A 20,046-nucleotide genomic window follows, 5' to 3' on the forward strand; every position below is an offset into this window, starting at 1 on the left:
TCTCAACCTATCCTCGTACGACCTATTCTCCATTCCAGGCAACATCCTGGTAAATTTCCTCTGCACCCTCTCCAAAACTTCCACATCTTTCCTAAAATGAGGCGATGCCACAAAGATATCTGTCAGGGTCCTAGCTATTTCCTCTCTCGCCTCCTCAGCAACCTGGAATAGATCCCATCCGGTCCTGGGGATTTGTCCACCTTAATTACTCCTAGCCTACCCACCACATCTTCCCTACTTATGCCAACGTGATCCAGACTAATCAAACTTCTATCTCTAATCTCAATATTCATCATGTTCCTTTCCTCAGTGAACACTGATGCAATGTAATCATTCAGAATATCACCCATTCTCTCAGGTTCGACACCTATCGTTCTTTCTCTAGTTACCCGTTTGCTTCTTATATAAGAATAAAATGCTTTGGGATTCTCCTTAATTCTGCTCGCTAAAGCTATTTCATGACCCCTTTTAGCCCGCTTGATTCCTCATTTAAGACTTGTCCTACTCTTCCGATATTCTTCCAGAGCCTGTTCTGTTCTTAGCTGCCTAGACCTTATGTATGTTTCCCTTTTCCTCTTGGCTAGTCGTACTATTTCTCCTGTCATCCACGGTTCACGAATCTTGCCCTTCTTATCCTTTGTCTTCAACGGGACATGCCTATCCTGCACTATCTCTAACCTATCTTTGAAAGCCTCCCACATCTCAAATGTAGACTTCCCTTCAAATAGCTGTGTCCAATCCACATTTCTGAGCTTCTCCTGCCTAATTTTGATATAATTGGCCTTGGCCCAGTTTAGTACTCTTCCCTTAGGACCACTCTCTTTTTTTTAATCTATGAATATTCTAAAACTTACAGAATTGTGGTCCCTGTTCCCAAAGAAATCCCCTACTGCAACTTCTACCACGTTGTCTGGCTTGTTCCCCAGTATCAGGTCCAATATGGCCCCTTCCCTCTTCGGATTATTGACATCCTGCTCTCGAAGATTCTCCTGGACGCTTCTTACAAGTTCTACTCAATCCAGACCTCTGAGGTTAAGTCTATCCCAGTCAATGTTGGGAAAATTAAAATCTCCCATCACCACTATCCTATTGCTTCTACATCTTTCCATAATCTATTTACCTGTTTGTTCTTCTACCTCACGCTCGCTATTGGGAGCCCTGTAATACAGCCCCTACAGTGTAACTACACCCTTCTTATTTCTCAGCTCCACCCATAATGCCTCACTACTAAAGACCTCCATAGTGTGCCCTTTTAGCACAGCCATGATATTGCCCTTGACCGGCAGTGCAACTCCATCCCCCCCTTTCACTTCCCTCCCTGTCCTGTCTGAAGCGTCTATATCCGGAAACATTTAATTGCCAATCATCATGCCCTTCCTTCAACCAAGTCTCTGTAATTGCAGTAACGTTATACTCCCAGGCACCAATCCAAGCCCTAAGTTCGTCTACCTTACACACTACACTCCTTGCGTTAAAGGAGTGCATTTCAGGCCACCAGTTTTTTTTTGTGCTCACCTGCTCTCTGCCTACTCTTCCCTTTATTAATGCTACCTTCACGATTCTTACAGTCTCCAGTCTCCACATCGCTACCTACTTGTTTTCTCTTCTGGTTCCCAGCCCCCTGCCACATTAGTTTAACACCTCCCCAGCAGCAGTAGCAAAAACTCCCCTCAGGGCATTGGTTCTGGTCTGGTTCAGATGTAGACTGTCCATTTTGTAATAGTCCCATCTTCCCCAGAACCGGTCCCAATGTCCCTCCTGAACCCCTCCCTCCTACACCATCTCTAAAGCCACATGTTCATTCTGCCTATTTTTTTCATTTCTACGCTGGCTAGCACATGACACTGGTAGTAATCCTGAGATCATTACCTTTGAGTTCCTCTTTTTTAACTTCGCTCCTAGCTCCCTGAATTCTTGTTTCAGGACCTCCTCTCATTTTCTACTTATATCGTTGATGCCTATTTGCACCAAGATGACTGGCTGTTCACACTGCCTTCTTAGAAAGCTCTGCAGTCGATCTGTTGTTACCAATTCTTCTTTCTTTGTTTGTATTTTAACAAAGGATGAGAATAAAGTGTATTTTGCTTAAAGCCAAGTGGTGTAACCAATTGAATTACACTTGGAACACAGCACCTTAAAATTGCCTTTTAAATAAGATAAATATTAGAATGCAGACTATCTCCTTGATAGCTTTGAAGGGGGTTTGATCTGGTTCACAATAATAAGGATCAGGGATATTTAAAATATCCATCAGGTTGTAGGGAGAATCTACTTCTGTGGTGATGGGAGAGGCTTATTATAAAAGTTCATAAATTGGCCTGTTGGTTTCTCAGTGGCTGTTGAGGTGCTGATTCTATCAGTTTGCTTTTCCTATTTCTTGTTCACAGTTTCAAATATCTAGAAGATGCTTTGCAAAATCAGAAGATGGTTTTGGAGGAATTAACACTGAAAATGGAAGAGAAAAAAGTCAGCATCCAGAACACAGCAAAACAAGTGGAGGACAGGTAATATGATTCACTTTTACTCAAAAAAATCACTGATTTAAAATTAGTTCAGCCAGGCAGTTTACAAATTTGTCATTTATTCAATATGAAGCTACTCAAGCTGATCAAGACTGAAAAAGAATTGAAACTGAGATTAATAAAAAAATTAAATATTAAAAAATGTTTCTTCTGAATCTAATTGCCAAAATATAAGAAGGAATAGCTTCGCTAATTCAAGGACTCTGTATCCGGTCAGAAGTCACACCACACCAGGTTATGGTCCAACAGGTCTATTTGAAATCACACCAAGCTTTCGGAGTGCAGCCCCTTTGTCAGGTGCAGTGAGAGAGCTGGGCACACAGACTTGGAGTTGATAGGCAGATATAAACACTGTCTGTGTGCCCTGTTCTCTCACTGTAACCGATGAAGGGGCTGCACTCCGAAAGCTTGTGCCATCTCAAATACTTGTGGATAGTATAGACTGCAGATGCTGGAAGTCAATAAAAAGTGGAGCTGAAAAGGCACAGGCAGTCAAACAGCATTGGAGAAGCAGGAAAGTTAACTTTTTCGTCCCAACCCAAAACATCAATGCTCCTCCTCTTCCGATGCAGCCTGAACTGCTGTTGCTTTCCAGCTCCACTTTTTTATCGACAGTGATTTCAAATAAATCTGTTGGACTTTAAAGTGGTGTTGTGACCTTTGAGTTTGTCCACCCCAGTCAAACACCGGCCCCTCCCCATCATCTGTATTCAATCAATAATGACCTTTCTAAAGAGTCAGTTGAAATTAGTCAATTAAATTTCTAAAGTCAAATCTGTTAGTAATTAAAAACATATAATTTGACTTTGGTAAATGTAATTTTTTGACATTGGAGTTGGTAACAAAAACTATTGAAACAATTTGTTCTGAAATCTGCCAATATCCCCTTTAAAATCACCTGACGGATCAATGGGCATGGCACAGTCCTCCATTGTTGTTCAATGAAGAGCTGTCTCGGGATTCCTGTTATGTGTCTGCGGCTCACTAGTTTGTTGACTATGAAACCTGAGACCCAATATCTGGTGTACGTCTGGCACAGGAATTAGTTATTGAGCTAATCAGTAACCAAAACTAATTGCACTTAAATTTCTTAAGCTGCATGCCTTGCATCTTTGAGGAGATTTTCCATGTGTTGGGTTTTGGTTACTTATATAGTACATTTAATTTATTTTTGTACTGGATTAATTTGTTCGATTTCAACTTTTTTCCTTCACTCCTGCCAATCAAAACATTTCAACATATAAATTTAAAGGCCATTTTCCATCTCTAAACAATGCACTGTAGACAATATCCAAGTTTAAAGTTTGTCAAAAGTGAGTTCTAGTGCCATTTTAAAAAGCTGCAGCTGCACATTTCAGCCCTGTTCGAGAAATCTTATTTCTCCAGGTTTTAGCACTTGCAGTACAGAATTCATATTATTAGCGTTACGTTATTCAGGAAAAAGTAACTAACACAGGAGGTCCTCTCAGAGCAGCTCAGTCCTCTCAGAAATGTGAAATACATTTTGTCTATTAGATCAGAGCTGGCAAATCAAGGATTTGTTGCCCATCGCTAGTTGTCTCTGAGAAGGTGATCATGATCTTCCACTATAGTTGTAGCTACACCAATAGTGCTGTTAGGAATGGAGTTTTAGATGGCAATGAAGGAAAAGCCATACAGTTCAACCAGATTCTTCATGGCTTGGAGAGGAACTTGCTGTTCCCATGTATCCCATGCCCTTGTTGTTCAAGTTACTAGACATTACCAATTTGGTATGTGCTTTGCTAAGAACCCTTAATGAGTTACTGCAGTGCATCTTGTATGTGGCACACACAGCAACCACTGTGCACCAAAGGTGGGGAGTGTGCATGTTTAAGTCTATCTACTGAGCTGCTTTTCCTGGATGGTGTCAATTTTCTTGAGTGTTGACTGAGGGAAGCTGCATTTTCTAGATTTTTTGTGTGTGATTTGTTTTTTTGTGGAGCCAGGGCAATCGTAAGGAACGACAATGGGCTGACTCAAGGTGGTAAGGTACAGAAAATTGATGCATTAGGCACTGCTGAAGAATAGGGGCTGACCTACATAGGAGATTGAATGTCACAGATCAATTTGGAGGGTGCCGTGAAGAACAGCCTATGGGGAGCAGTATCAGCTCAGTGAAAGTGAAAGGTTGTTTACTCCATCACTTCAGAGCAGCAGAGGTTACTGCAGGTTGTCAATGCCATGCAGGTGAAGGGGTCTGTTCAGTTCCCTGAAATTGGAGGCCTATGGGCAGTAATTGCTCAGTGCAGTTAGTAGTCAGGGCAAGGGAAAACCTGTGACCAATAGAGTTCAGCTCTGTGACTAGAGTGCTGGAACTAGATGCTACGGTGCAATCTAATTAAACTAGTCGACATTGTCATTGGAGAACAGATTGAGGACTCCGGAGTGAACAATCATTGAGGCAGACTGAGTTGGAGTGGCTTTTGAGAGGAATCGGAGGTTATGTCTTTCAAAGAGAGTAGCTGAAGTCTCTCGAACAAAGACAGAATTTTAAGGAACTTTCAATTATTTGTCGACGTCTAGTTGATTGGCTGAGAAATTTGAGGAATCTGAATTTGTTGCATCTGCCATTTAGTGAGTGATTTGTTTGACCATAGTTTGCCTATTGGTTCATATTTATCGCCTGTTAATTCTGCATGTTAAGAGTATGAGAGAGTGTTGACTGCTTTGCTGACTATTATACAGTGAAATGTCTTCTGTTTGTTTAAACCAGTGGAATCTTATGGCTTTATTCTCTTAGTAAGCAAGTAGGTTTTAAAATTTTGACAATTCTACTGGTCCCTAACCGGGTTTTTAGGGGCCGGCATGGTGGCTCAGTGGTTAGCACTGCTGCCTCTCAGTGCCAGAGACCCTGGTTTGATTCCAGCCTTGGGCAACTATCTGTGTAGAGATTGCACATTCTCCCCGTGTTTGCATGAGTTTCCTCTTGGTGTTCCGGGTTCCTCCCACAATTCAAAGATGTGCAGGTTGGCCATGCTAAATTGCCCATTGTGTTCAAGGATATCTAGGTTAGGTGAATTAGTCAAGGGTAAATTTAGGGTTATAGGGTAGGGGGAATTACTAGATTACTTAGTGTGGAAACAGGCCAGATTGAGGACTCCGGAGTGAACAATCATTGAGGCAGACTGAGTTGGAGTGGCTTTTGAGAGGAATCGGAGGTTATGTCTTTCAAAGAGAGTAGCTGAAGTCTCTCGAACAAAGACAGAATTTTAAGGAACTTTCAATTATTTGTCGACGTCTAGTTGATTGGCTGAGAAATTTGAGGAATCTGAATTTGTTGCATCTGCCATTTAGTGAGTGATTTGTTTGACCATAGTTTGCCTATTGGTTCATATTTATCGCCTGTTAATTCTGCATGTTAAGAGTATGAGAGAGTGTTGACTGCTTTGCTGACTATTATACAGTGAAATGTCTTCTGTTTGTTTAAACCAGTGGAATCTTATGGCTTTATTCTCTTAGTAAGCAAGTAGGTTTTAAAATTTTGACAATTCTACTGGTCCCTAACCGGGTTTTTAGGGGCCGGCATGGTGGCTCAGTGGTTAGCACTGCTGCCTCTCAGTGCCAGAGACCCTGGTTTGATTCCAGCCTTGGGCAACTATCTGTGTAGAGATTGCACATTCTCCCCGTGTTTGCATGAGTTTCCTCTTGGTGTTCCGGGTTCCTCCCACAATTCAAAGATGTGCAGGTTGGCCATGCTAAATTGCCCATTGTGTTCAAGGATATCTAGGTTAGGTGAATTAGTCAAGGGTAAATTTAGGGTTATAGGGTAGGGGGAATTACTAGATTACTTAGTGTGGAAACAGGCCATTCGGCCCAAGTCCACACCAACCCGCCAAAGCGCAACCCACCCAGACCCATCACCCTACATTTACCCCTTCACCTAACACTACGGGCAATTTAGCATGGCCAATTCACCTAACCTGCACATTTTTGGATTGTGGGAGGAAACCGGAGCACCCGGAGGAAATCCACGCAGACATGGGGAGAATGTGCAAACTCCACACAGAGAGTCGCCTGAGGTAGGAATTGAACCCAGGTCTCTGGCGCTGTGAGGCAGCAGTGCTATCCACCATGCCGCCCACTAAAGAAACACGGGCTCATCCAGGATTTGAACCCGGGACCTCTCGGAGGTCTGCGAGAGGAACACCCAAAGCAAGAATCATACCCCTAGACCAATGAGCCTGTCTAGCTGGGTTACTCTTCGAGGGTCAGTGTGGACTTGTTGGGCCAAATGGCCTGTTTCCACACTGTAGGGATTCTATGATTCAACCAATATACAGATCTTGCCTGGGATCACAGAAGTGGGGAAAATTCCATTACATTCCTGCCATGTGATTGTGGATATGTTTTAGGGTGTCAGGAGACCTATACACTACAGAATTTCCAGTCTTTGATCTGCTCACAATACTTATTCACATTCCGTAGGCGATTGATCCATTTAAAATTGGTGGTGACCAACCATATGTTAATGTTGGGAGATTCAGTGATGGTAATAGCTATTGAAAATCAGCTGGAAATGGTTAAATTCTTTTTTGTTGGATATGGCCATTGTCTGACACTTGTGTATCACAAATGTTTGTGCTATTTATTAGCCCAAGCCTAAATATTCTTCAGGTTTTGCTGTATAATAGATATTTCCATAATTGCTAGTTTCACCGATGGTACCAACCACTATGCAGTTATAAACAACATCCTGACTTCTGATTTTATTGTGGAGGGAATATTGTTGATGAAGCAGTGAAGATGGTTGAGGCAAGGGCATTATCTTGACAAACTCCTGCAGCAATGTCTTGTGGCTCCTTTCTTTATGCTATGTATAACTCCAACTAATGGAGTTGTATGCTTCTGATTCTGCTTGACATCAATTTTGGTAGGGGCCCTTAATTCCACATTCGGTTAAATTATACCTTGTTGACAACACCTGTCATAGTTAAATTACTGTGAGCTTCAGCAGTTTTGTCCATGTTTAGTCATAAGCATTAATGTGATCTGGAACATAACGATAATGATAGAACTAAACATTAGGGAACTAACTAAGAGCTATGTAATGGCACTGTTACAATGACCCCTTCCATCATTTTGCTAAAGATTAAAAGTAGACCACTTTGGTAACAAGCTGTATTGGATTTATCTGGCTTTTTGTGTAAAGGTTAAGCCTGGGCAATTTTACACTTTTTGGGTAGCTTCCCTTGTTAGATCTGGTATTGTTTGTTACTTTGTTTAGAAATAATTTATCTCAAAAATTAAAGATTACATTTCAACAAAGCTTGGTGCACTGATGAAGAATTATTGAATTGGATTTAAATTAACAGGGATTTGTGAGAGCTAAATCAATAAACTTGAGGAAAACTTAAAACAGCTTTGAACTGAAAATACCTGGCTTTTTTCAAAATATTGAATGTAGCTTGGCTAAAAACTTGAGAGAGAGAGATACAAGTCGTTCTTTGTTGCTCTCTAAGTTTTTGAGCTTTTTATAGAGAAATGGATAGGACTTTTATATTTAAAAATATATTGACACTTGACAGAAATTATCGTTAGATGTTCATCATTCATTATGCTAGTAAACTTGAATTCTGTGTGTTGCCTTATTGAATTTCCAAAACATCGGGTTACGCACATCATTCCATAATCTTGTTTTTGCATATGACCATTTGTTTAGACTAAAATCTACATTTCAGAATATACAAGGATCTATTAGGGAAGGTTGGAGAAAGTTTGTTAAGGTTAAAGAATTGGTGTACATTCAACCTGTGTCATGTATACTGTTTCTGACCTTTTGCCACCATCCTTTTTAACTTATTGATTTATAAAGTTTGGGAGAAGATTTGTAGCTCTGGTGCTTGTTGTTGTGGTTCTGTTCGCCGAGCTGGGAGTTTTTGTTGCAAACGTTTCATCCCCTTTCCAGGTAACATCCTCAGTGCTTGGGAGCCTCCTGTGAAGCGCTTCTGTCATGTTTCCTTTGGCATTTATAGTGGCTTGTCTCTGCCGCTTCCGGTTGTCAGTTGCTGTCCACTGCAGTGGCCGGTATATTGGGTCCAGGTCGATATTTTTGTTGATAGAATCAGTGGATGAGTGCCATGCCTCTAGGAATTCCCTGGCTGTTCTCTGTTTGGCTTGAGCTATAATGGTGGTATTTATAGCCTGAGAGTTGGCCAATTTTCCCATCAGGTCAAAAGTGAGGACTGCAGATGCTGGAGATTAGAGTCAAGAGTGTAGTGCTGGAAAAGCACAGCAGGTCAGGCAGCATCCGAGGAGCAGGAGAGTTGACGTTTCGGGCAAAAGCCCTTCATCAAGAATTCCCAAAACGTCGACTCTCCTGCTGCTTGGATGCTGCCTGAACTGCTGTGCTTTTCCACACCACACTCTCAATTTTTCCATCAGGCAATCTTAACTGTTCCCCACAATTCCACAGAATGGCCTAATGCAGATTTGCTCACTTTTTGGCAAAGATGTGGATCATGATCCTAGAATTTTTTTACAAGATTCATTAGAATTAAGAGATTGAGTAAACTGCCTTTTAAAAAGAATGTTGTGTGTTGTTCATGCAGGATAGTTTTGATGATTTTAAACTGTTGATTGTTTCAGCTGCTGTAGTACAATCTGTCACATCTGTCGGAATTTGAGCACAGTTTTCAGAGTACATTGTTGAAATGGAATTGCCTCAAGCCTTCTCAGTGAGATGGAATCACTTGGTAAAGTTTTTTTTAGCTTTGTTGTTTCAGAACATCAGCCAAGCAGGAAAAGCCTCAAGTCTGTGTTACGTAATTCTGACAGAAGTCTGCACTCTACATAGAGCTAGTTCACTTGTTACAGCTGTACTGGAACCACTTGGCCAGGGGTTTTGGTTTTGGTTGGTTTTGGAATATATCTTTGGAATTACTACAAGAATGCTTTTGGGACCCATAGCATTTGCCATGCACAGTGCCTTCAGGCATTCTTAATGTCACATGGAGTGAATCAAAATATTGTCATTTATGATGGACAACTTGGCATTTCCAGCTGAAGGTAGTTGCACATGTTCAGCTTTTTTCTTTTGCAATCTGATCTCTGCTCTGCTATCTTTGTGGAATTGTTGACCCTTCTCCAGTTAGTTGTTGAATTGTCCACCTCCATTTATGTGTGGATTTGGAGGGCTGTAGTTTTTTGATAAAAGCCATTGGTAGTGCATCACAGTGTTTGCTGTGCTGTTAGTTATCCATTAGTAGCTGTGGACTAAATTTGAGCTGTTAGATCTGGCAACACTGTCATATACAAGGTGGAGGTTGTCCTTATTATGAAGATGGGATGTGATTTTTGCATGTAAATCTGCTGTTCAGTACTGTCATAGATTATGGAATAGAATCATAGAAACCCTACAGTGTGGAAATAGGCCATTTGGCATTCTATCCAGACTCCCCACCACCACCACCACCATCACCACTTCTATGTTAGCCAGTCATTAATTGGATCATAATTGTTCTGTAACGTTTGTCTTGGTTCTGTTTCCAAAACAGTATCAATGTCAGTTTCAAAATTTTAAATTGGCCTAGTTTCAATAGGTTTGGGAGAGAAGAGAGTTGTTTTTCCCAAATCCTTTTTGTGAAGTGCTCCTTGACATTGCCCTTAAACAATGAAGTTGTTCCCCTCCCAGTTCTGCAGTCTTTCTAGGAAAAGATTGTCTGCCCCTATTCTGTCAAATCCTTTGACCATCTATTGGATGAACATTGCCTGATGACTTGTTTATATTCATAATTAATAACTTTGATCACAGCTACGCTAGTGTTACTAAAATTGAAATAGTGCTTAAAAGATAAATGTAAGGTGATTACTACTGAGTTACCGCACAGACCTTACACTGTTTGAAAGAAAGTACTTTAATACTTTCATCATCTATAGCCCCAGAAATGTTTAATGGTCAATATGTTGAAGGGTAGTCTTTGTTGCAATGTATCCAAATGTTGATAAACATTCTAAAACAATAATTGAGGAATAAGTGATGGTCAAGAGACTAGGAAGAATCCGCTCCTTTTCTTCTTATAATTTTGTGTTCATTCCTGGATTGTGGGTTTTACTGATGTGTGCTACTATTGTCTATTTAGTATTACACTGAGAAAGTGATGGTGGTCTGCCTTCTCGAACTAGTGCAGTTTATTTTTGTCGAAAAATAAGTAGATTGCAGAATACTTGTAAATTTAGAAAGGTGTATAGCGAAAAGATCCAGGAGTACAAATACTAAGTACATAAAATACAAAGTTATAATGCAGGTCAATATGCCATAATAGGAACAAAACAAGGGCTCACATTCATTTATAGAAGGATAGAATTGCAAAGTAGAGACATTATGCTAAACTTATTTGAACCTTGGTTAGATGGCTCTGAACAATTCTGGTCACCACATTACAAAAAGGATATTGAAGCACTGAAGAGTGCACAAAACAACATTTAGAATAGAACCGGAACTGCAAGTTCTTACCTATCAGGAAATGAACAGACTTATATACTTACATAACTAATAGACTTATGAACGGACTTCTCATATATTAGAATTGATCTTTCTCTGCAGCTGTTCCACTATATTCTGCACTCTGTTCTGTTACCCTGATTTGTCTGGTTAGCATGCAATACAATACTTTTCAATGTATCCTGGTACATGTGACAATAATAAATCAAATCAAATTCTTGATGAACAGGCTGAGTTTAATTTTGCTTGAAAAGAGAAGACTGAAGATAATTTAATAGAATTCTTTTAAATGTTTACAGTTTGATGGAATAAACAGGAAGCATTTCTACATGGGAAATAGCAAAATCAATATAAGATGGTCCCTAAAAAAATCAAATATGAAATTCAAAACAAATTTCTTAATTGGAAGACTGTTGAGAAATTAGAACACGACCTCATGGAGTCTTTGTGACTAATAGTTCAGATGAATCTAGGGAGAGGGAACAGAGAATTATGCCAATAAAGTTGGGTGAGGAAGGATAGAGGGTGTTCAGCTGGAGTAGAGATACCCACATGGACTGGTTGGGATAAATGGCCTTTCTCTGTGCTACATATTCGCTCTACATCTGTATAGTTCATGTGCTGAAGGTGCTAAAAGGCTAAATTCATGTATCTCAAGAAAGAGAGGCATGACACTATTTGTTTTGATTTGTCATAATTCATTCTATTTAGTTACCTTCCCTCTGTTCGATCTTTCTCTTTTCTGTTCAGCGGATTCTAGATAGATGAAATAGCCACAGATTTGCTGCTTATCCTTAATAGGTTTTGAAGACTAGCAGGCAGAACACCTCCCATTATTTTCCCTGCATTCATGAAGGCCAGCTCTTGGCCTCTGCTTTGTTTTCACTTTCTGGTAGCAAAGAAGGAATTAAATATGTAGACACAATTATTGACCTTCCTCATTACCCTTTTTTAGGTTAATTTGAACATAGCCTGGAGTAATCCTTTTCTTTAAAGCAACAATGTTTCTATGTTCCTAGCCCACTCTCCATGCAGCCATGCCTCAGTGAGGGAATCAACACCTTCAGGTGGATGGGGAATGGAGAAAATTGGAGATTTTTTTTCATTCACAGGTAGTCTCACACTTGTGATTCCTCAGTTATTTAACTTTTGACTTTGATGTAGCATTTTACAGAGGCACAAAGTGAAAGTGAGACAGAAGTGTGTAAATTAGAAGGATAACTGAACCAAAATTTCAGCCTGTTGATGTGTGTAAGTTACCTATGGTGCAATAACATAGATGGTGGATTGGTCGCTGGTCTTCAGCTTGATCTTAGTTGGAGAGGCTGTGTGTGGAAAATTGATAGAAAAAAGAAGAATTCTCCCAGCACCACTCCCACAAATTCTAATTGTATGTTTATTAGAGTTATAATAGAATCATGGCCCCTGATGTAGTTGGACAGTTTTGTAATTGATTCACTTTAACCAAATAAATGCAAATATGTGTCTATTCAAAGTAACTTGTTACTGAACAGGAATTTATCTTGCAGGTTAAATGAAGTAAAGCAAATACGAATAAAGGTTGAAAATCAGATTAAGATGGCGAAGATGATCATGATGAATGAATTAAACAAACGAGTGAATGTTCTCATGGACCAGTTGGAGGTGAGGCTTTCTGATGCACTAAAACTACTTTAACTTTGCAACTATTTTGAAAAACCAAATTGCTGCTTAAGGCTGCGATAATTGATATTTGTTGGGTTTCAATATACTTTAAGGAATTTCAAGAGATACTCTGATGGTATTGTGTTTAAATGTCAGTTATTGGTCATCAGTAACCAGGTAATATAGTGGTACACCATGAATGTCATAAAATGTTTTTATTTCTTGTTACAGTTTCACTTATGGTTGCTTTCGTTAGAAGCAATTTTAAATATATATGTCATATTCATCATAGCTGAAATGGATCACCTGCTTTCAATATGACTTGCTATCGTACTTCAGAAATGAAGTATCAGCTAAGCAGTTCTATTACCTTAAAACCATTGACAAAATGATGACAATTATTTTCTTCATGAGTTTATAAAGTGTTTTTTGTGGTCATTTTGTATATTATATTTTAATTCTCACAGGACCTGACTATTCCTAAATCAGAAGGTAACTGGGTACGCAATCTGCTCCAATACATTTGGCAATATTTATTTTGGGCATGGTTGGGCATGGGCTAAATTTATAATTCTGAAATTTCATCTCTTGAAGAAACAGGATTTTGTTTTGCCTTCAATCCATGCTGATAGCACAACTTAGATTATATTATCGGCATTTTGAATATTGCAAGCTTGGAAATTTGTTGGTGCACTCAAATAGATGCAGCGCCTTTGCTGAAAATGTGTTGCTGGAAAAGCGCAGCAGGTCAGGCAGCATCCAAGGAACAGAAAATTCGACGTTTGGGGCATAAGCCCTTCATCAGGAATGAGGAAAGTGTGTCCAGCAGGCTAAGATAAAAGGTAGGGAGGAGGGACTTGGGGGAGGGGCGATGAAGATGTGATAGGTGGAAGGAGGTCAAGGTGAGGGTGATAGGCTGGAGTGGGGTGGGGGCGGAGAGGTCAGGAAGAAGATTGCAGGTTAGGAAGGCGGTGCTGAGTTCGAGGGATTCGACTGAGACAAGGTGGGGGGAGGGGAAATGAGGAAACCGGAGAAATCTGAGTTCATCCCTTGTGGTTGGAGGGTTCCCAGGCGGAAGATGAGGCACTCTTCCTCCAACCGTCGTGTTGTTATGGTCTGGCGACGGAGGAGTCCAAGGACCTGCATGTCCTTGGTGGAGTGGGAGGGGGAGTTAAAGTGTTGAGCCACGGGGTGGTTGGGTTGGTTGGTCCGGGTTTCAGAGAACACCTCTGGGACACACGGACCAACCAACCCAACCACCCCCTGGCTCAACACTTTAACTCCCCCTCCCACTCCACCAAGGACATGTAGGTCCTTGGACTCCTCCGTCGCCAGACCATAACAACACTACGGTTGGAGGAAGAGTGCCTCATCTTCCGCCTGGGAACCCTCCAACCACAAGGGATGAACTCCGATTTCTCCAGTGTCCTCATTTCCCCTCCCCCCCACCTTGTCTCAGTCGAATCCCTCGAACTCAGCACCGCCTTCCTAACCTGCAATCTTCTTCCTGACCTCTCCGCCCCCACCCCACTCCGGCCTATCACCCTCACCTTGACCTCCTTCCACCTATCACATCTCCATCGCCCCTCCCCCAAGTCCCTCCTCCCTACCTTTTATCTTAGCCTGCTGAACGCACTTTCCTCATTCCTGATGAAGGGCTTATGCCCGAAACGTTGAATTTCCTGTTCCTTGGATGCTGCCTGACCTGCTGCGCTTTTCCAGCAACACATTTTCAGCTCTGATCTCCAGCATCTGCAGATCTCACTTTCTCCTTGCAGTGCCTTTGCTGCAGTGTTTCATTGCCAGTCCCAATTCTAGTCTGAAGAAAAATATAATGATGTGGGAAGATTAATTTTACCATTAAAACTGGGGAAGAAATCATTCTTTCTCAATAAAAAATTCTTGAATGAGTTGTAGGTGATGTGGAAACAAAATGCATTGATGGGCTAAAATTTAACTAGAACTCACCTTCACCTTAAAATGTTTGCTGTGAAGAACAGAATGCAGTAATTTATCTAGAATGCTAAAACTACTTTTGGTGATAAATGAGTCCCTTTGCAATTATAGTTGGCCAAATAGCTATAATAGGGAAATAAGATTCAAAATCACAAATCTCTGAGTCCTTTCCAGCCTTTAATATTTTGTTCAAATGATCACCCCCTTTGGATTGCTACGTTTGTAATGGAACTTGAGATCACAGAATCTGTTGCAAATTCACCAACATCATTCTTCTTTGGTCATGGGGCTGTTCAGTAATATTCCATTCATTGGTTTGGGGGCAGGTGGGGTGGAGTGGCTGCACTTGGAAGAATATGTGTTTGCTATAGCGCTACTTTTCATCATCCCTGATTCTATGATTTGTTTCTCCCGAGTTTTCCATTGAAAATGTGGAATCAGAGAATGTCGTCTTCTGTATATGTTAGTAGCTATCTTTTGGCCGAGAATTTCAACAAAATGAGAAACCAAAGCAGCACGAACATACTAATAATTGCCCTTCTGCTTCAGTTTTAGTTCCATCTAATTTGGTAAATTAACAACTATAAACATTTTCTATGGTGTAATGGAAGCTCTTTTTGGTGATAATGATGCCAATGTTCTTTTAATCACAGAATATCACAAATGAACGAAAGCTCAAACTGGAGCACCAGCTTCAAGCAGTGATGGGTTTGTGCAAGCACTTAGAGCATGTATTGAACTTCATCAATTGGGCAGTCTCTAAGAAGAATGATATTCCATTCTTATTCAGCAAGGAACTGGTAAGTGTGTATGGTCAACTTGGGCAACATTGCTGGCAAAATCAATCAAAGAAAAGTGTGCATTAATTATACATAACTGGCTGAAAGGTAGAAGATGGAGGGTGGTGGTGGAGGGTTGTTTTTCAGACTGGAGGCCTGTAACCAGTGGAGTGCCACAAGGATCGGTGCTGGGCCCTCTACTTTTTGTAATTTACATAAATGATTTGGATATAAGCATAAGAGATACAGTTAGTAAGTTTGCAAATGACACCAAAATTGGAGGTGTAGTGGACAGCAAAGAGGGTTACCTCAGATTACAACACGATCTGGACCAGATGGGCCAATGGGCTGAGAAGTGGCAGATGGAGTTTAATTCAGATAAATGCGAGGTGCTGCATTTTGGGAAAGCAAATCTTAGCAGGACTTAATGGTAAGGTCCTAGGGAGTGTTGCTGAACAAAGAGACCTTGGAGTGCAGGTTCATAGCTCCTTGAAAGTGGAGTCGCAGGTAGATAGGATTGTGAAGAAGGCATTTGGTATGCTTTTCTTTATTGGTCAGAGTATTGAGTACAGGAGTTGGGAGGTCATGTTGCGGCTGTACAGGACATTGGTTAGGCCATTGTTGGAATATTGCATGTAATTCTGGTCTCCTTCCTATCGGAAACTTGAAAGGGTTCAGAAAAGATTTACAAGGATGTTGCCAGGTTTAGAGGATCTGAGCTACAGGGAGAAGCTGAACAGGCTGGGGCTGTTTTCCCTGGAGCGTCGGAGGCTGAGGGGTGACCTTATAGAGGTTTACAAAATTATGAGGGGCATAGATAGGATAAATAAACGAAGTCCTTTTCCTGGGGTCGGGGAGTCCAGAACTAGAGGGCCTGGGTTTGGGGAAAGATATAAAAGAGACCTAAGGGGCAACTTTTTCCACGCAGAGAGTGATACTTGTATGGAATGAGCTGCCATAGGATGTGGTGGAGGCTGGTATAATTGCAACATTTAAGAGGCATTTGGATGGGTATATAAATAGGAAGGGTTTGGAGGGATATGGGCTGGGTGCTGGCAGGTGAGACTAGATTGGGTTGAGATATCTGGTCGGCATGGACAGGTTGGACCAAAGGGTCTGCTTCCATGCTGTACATCTCTATGACTCTATTTTAAGCAAAATTGTAAATAGCTTATTTAGTATAACAGATTTAGAAAGAATGTTTGATATGTAACACCCAATATTAATATTTTATTATTTAGATCTTGTTTCAGATGCGTCGTTTGCTAGAAACACAGTGCAATGTAGATTTGGGTCCCTCCATGATTCAGTTTCGTTGGGACTCTACCATGTGGACTAAACAGCTCTCTACTTTAGGTAGGAAAGATCTTACTACAATACTAGTCAATGCCAGCTGAATACCTACCTTGGTTCATGATCTTACTGACCAATTTTCATGATGAATTGATGGTTGTCAAAGATCCGGGAACCGTTTACAACTTTCTCACATTCGCAATGTATAAGATACAGCAATAAAGGATCATCTTTATATTAAAATACATTTCTACACAAATGACTTATTTTGTTCATCTTCCAATAATTCATTTATTTATGAGATGATCTGTCATTACCAATTTGATGGTGCACTTACAGAAGGAAATCGCTAACTAGAAAATTGAAAATAAAATATATCTTAAATTAAAATATTAGGCAATGATTGCAGAAATGTTGGAAAAAGGAAATAGACTCAGACTCAGTAAAAGCCAGATAATTTTTCTTTCAGGGACAATGGAAAGCTGAAGTTGCACTGAATCACATTGTTAGCCTACTGATTTCTAAGCAGTATTAGTTGATAGTCTACAGTTTTCTTGTGAACCATTTGATTAGGTAATTAGAATGTGGAAAGCGTTTTGCTGTGGAAACAATAAGGTAAATAATGCTGTTTAGTTTGCACTAATGTCTAGAATGAAAATGTAACTGGTTATCCTTGCTGTATAAGGATTACTTTGAGTCCTGTCTCATTGGTGTCACACTGCATGATGGCTTCTTACTGGAGATCATAATCTCAGAAAAGGCATTGCCATCACTAGTTGTCTAATTCTAGTGAAATCTATTCCTTGTTACTGCAACCCTTTAGTAGTGACCTTGCATAGGGTTTCACACTCAAGTTACAAATTGGACACATTTTTAATTAAATAGTTCATGAATTTAACAAATCATTATGTCACTTTCACAATTGTTGGTTATTGCATCTCTACCCAAGCTCTTGCCATGTCAGAATCCAGGTGATGTCCTTTTACTGTCAGTGCAAGTTAATTGTGCTTTGTGTAACATCAGGATTTCTGTAGATCTGTGTGAATTCACTCAAATGTTGACCTCAAATGAAGTCTTTGAAGGTAAGATTAAGGCTTTATGATTTGTGCATTCCAAGAGATCAATTGCAGCTGAAAAGTCAATGAAATGTGAAGAATGAACAGCTGGAATTCCAGACAGTAGCATTAATGAAAATCTATTCATCTCAGCTACACTTGAAGCTCTCATTTTGCAATCATCACTTGAAACATATCAAGTTATTTATCAGCTTTTGACTTGTCAACTTGTATGGGTGTGAAGTAATTTGTCAGAATTATTGGCTGATGACCAGCATGTGCTCGTTATTTGATTTCAGGCAGCCTCAATTGCATCTTTGTCTTGTTCACCTTTAGGTTCATCTGGCAAACTCTCTCTAGCACTTGCAATGGATTCTGATCATGGTCAACAACAGCTTTTTCTGTTGTGTCTCACAGAGCATCTGCAATTCCTTTCACTTCGGGAAGATTACTGACTATTGCACGCTGGTCATATTGATTCTCCTCTGGAGTCATGGAAATAGCAAATGGCATATACAACTTCTGAATCCCCTGAATGGCATCCAGCATGTAGTTAGAAAACTGCTGCTTTTATCCAGTTTCACTAGACAGTTACCATCCTTTACATCAAGGGTAGTAAAGGTCTTTGCCGGCAGATTGTGACAAATTTTCGTCAATGGTTGGCACGGGGTAGTGAGATCTCTCAAAGTTTTATTGAGATCCTTTGGATCAATGCAAATTCCAGCACTTTTCCCTGCTATCATGCTGCTAGTTCAGTATTAGCAACATGTTAGTTTCTGGATTGCTCCTTTTTTTCATAGCTCTTCTATCATGTTATTTGGGTTGACTTGAAGACAGCTGGAGCTCTTCTCAACAGTTGCTGAGGTGGAGTCATGCACTTGTACACTTCGAGATAATATTCACTAGGAGCTCATCTATAATGCTTAAAAACAGCTTAGTAGTTTTCAAAGATTTGATTACCAGTCATTGGCTTAATACCATTAATAGAAACACTGCAAATCTCTTCTGAGCACATTTAAAGTTACTAGTTCAAGTTTTAGGCTTGCTTTAGCTGAGATGAATAGGTTTCATTAACATTACTATCTGGAATTCCAGTTGTTCGTTCTTCTCATTGCATTGATCTTTCAGCTGCATTTGACCTCTTAGGATGCGTATATAAAGCCTTAATCTTACCTTGAATGATTTCATTTTTGGGTCAACATCTTGGGCAATTTCACACAGATCTGCAGAAATTCTGATGTTCCACAAAGCACTGATGTCTTTCTAACATTTCACCTTCACTTGAAGCTCTCATTCTGCAATCAAATTATTTATCAGCTTTTGACTTGTCAATTCCAACTTGTTGTATGGTTGTGAAGTAATTTCTCAGAATTAATGGCTGACGTCTCACCAGCAGCCTCCTTAATAAGGCTACTTTGCTTTTTTCTTTCTAAACATTTGTGTGAAAAGTGATTCAGCTTCTGATCGCCAAAGCATTGCTTTCCCATGCTAGACATGCTTCTTATGTGATATCCTCCAAAATATTTATATGCCATCTTCAAGACCTTTCTGTTGATGCTTCTGCAAATATTTATTCCATTACCCAAAGGTTATTTTCATTCAGTCTAGAAGCTGTCTGAGTATAATGCAAGTCTGACCTGTTTTCCCATTAATATGCTCTAGCTGGTGATTGATTATTTCAGTACTACGACATGTTGATGTTTTAAGTTTCACCACTATCAGTAGATATGCTCTGGCAGCAGGATCCTTTATGCCTAAAACCTTCCTATCTGTTTTGAGATCATCTTTCAGTCATCCAAACTCTCAGGATTCGTTGAGATGTATAATTGCAGTTACATGCTTATCATTGTCTCATCTCCCCTTGAACTATGCTGTTTAACAAATTATGTTCATAATTGGCATTATTGTAGCTTTCAAAGTATGTCTTTAAACTCTCATAATTTATGCTGTCTGGCATTTCTGCTCCTCAGTGAGATCTAGTGTGCAATGCAGCTTATGGTTCTCTTGCCCAAGCACTGATAGTGGGGTTTTTGCTCAGTCTCTTTATTTGATTCTGTAGCTGTTTCATATTTCATATTCACTGAAAGTTGAAACATTCCAGTTCTGTCTTGTATCATCTTAAATTTCCACAGCAGCCTGGAAAGGAATGTTTATAGCTATTTTGACTTAGCCTACAATTGTGAATTAGTGGATAATTTTAAAAATGGATTTGGTAGTCCATTAACTCTAGAGCACATTGCCCTGCATTATGATTACACTCACCCCCATCTATACTTCCTGTTTGTGTCTTGTTGGCTTTGCTCTCAGCAGACCCAACCCATTTTCTCCTATTCAAA

General features: G+C 40.1%; 2 protein-coding genes across 4 annotated transcripts in view; one reads left to right on the forward strand and one right to left on the reverse strand.

Moving 5' to 3' along the window:
* The window catches only part of rpl27a (ribosomal protein L27a), a 369,147-nt gene that overhangs the window by 233,694 nt on the left and 115,407 nt on the right, over positions 1–20,046 (reverse strand). The window lies entirely within an intron of this gene.
* trim66 (tripartite motif containing 66) overlaps positions 1–20,046 on the forward strand; it is a 227,699-nt gene that overhangs the window by 173,903 nt on the left and 33,750 nt on the right. For all 3 annotated transcript variants that reach the window (XM_060838925.1, XM_060838927.1, XM_060838928.1), the window contains 4 exons: positions 2,388–2,504; positions 12,513–12,627; positions 15,237–15,383; positions 16,604–16,718. In XM_060838925.1, the coding sequence (XP_060694908.1) occupies positions 2,388–2,504; positions 12,513–12,627; positions 15,237–15,383; positions 16,604–16,718 (494 nt within the window). The remainder of the gene's footprint in view (positions 1–2,387; positions 2,505–12,512; positions 12,628–15,236; positions 15,384–16,603; positions 16,719–20,046) is intronic.

This window comes from Hemiscyllium ocellatum, chromosome 18 (genome assembly GCF_020745735.1).
Source record: "Hemiscyllium ocellatum isolate sHemOce1 chromosome 18, sHemOce1.pat.X.cur, whole genome shotgun sequence".
Taxonomy (NCBI): domain Eukaryota; kingdom Metazoa; phylum Chordata; class Chondrichthyes; order Orectolobiformes; family Hemiscylliidae; genus Hemiscyllium; species Hemiscyllium ocellatum.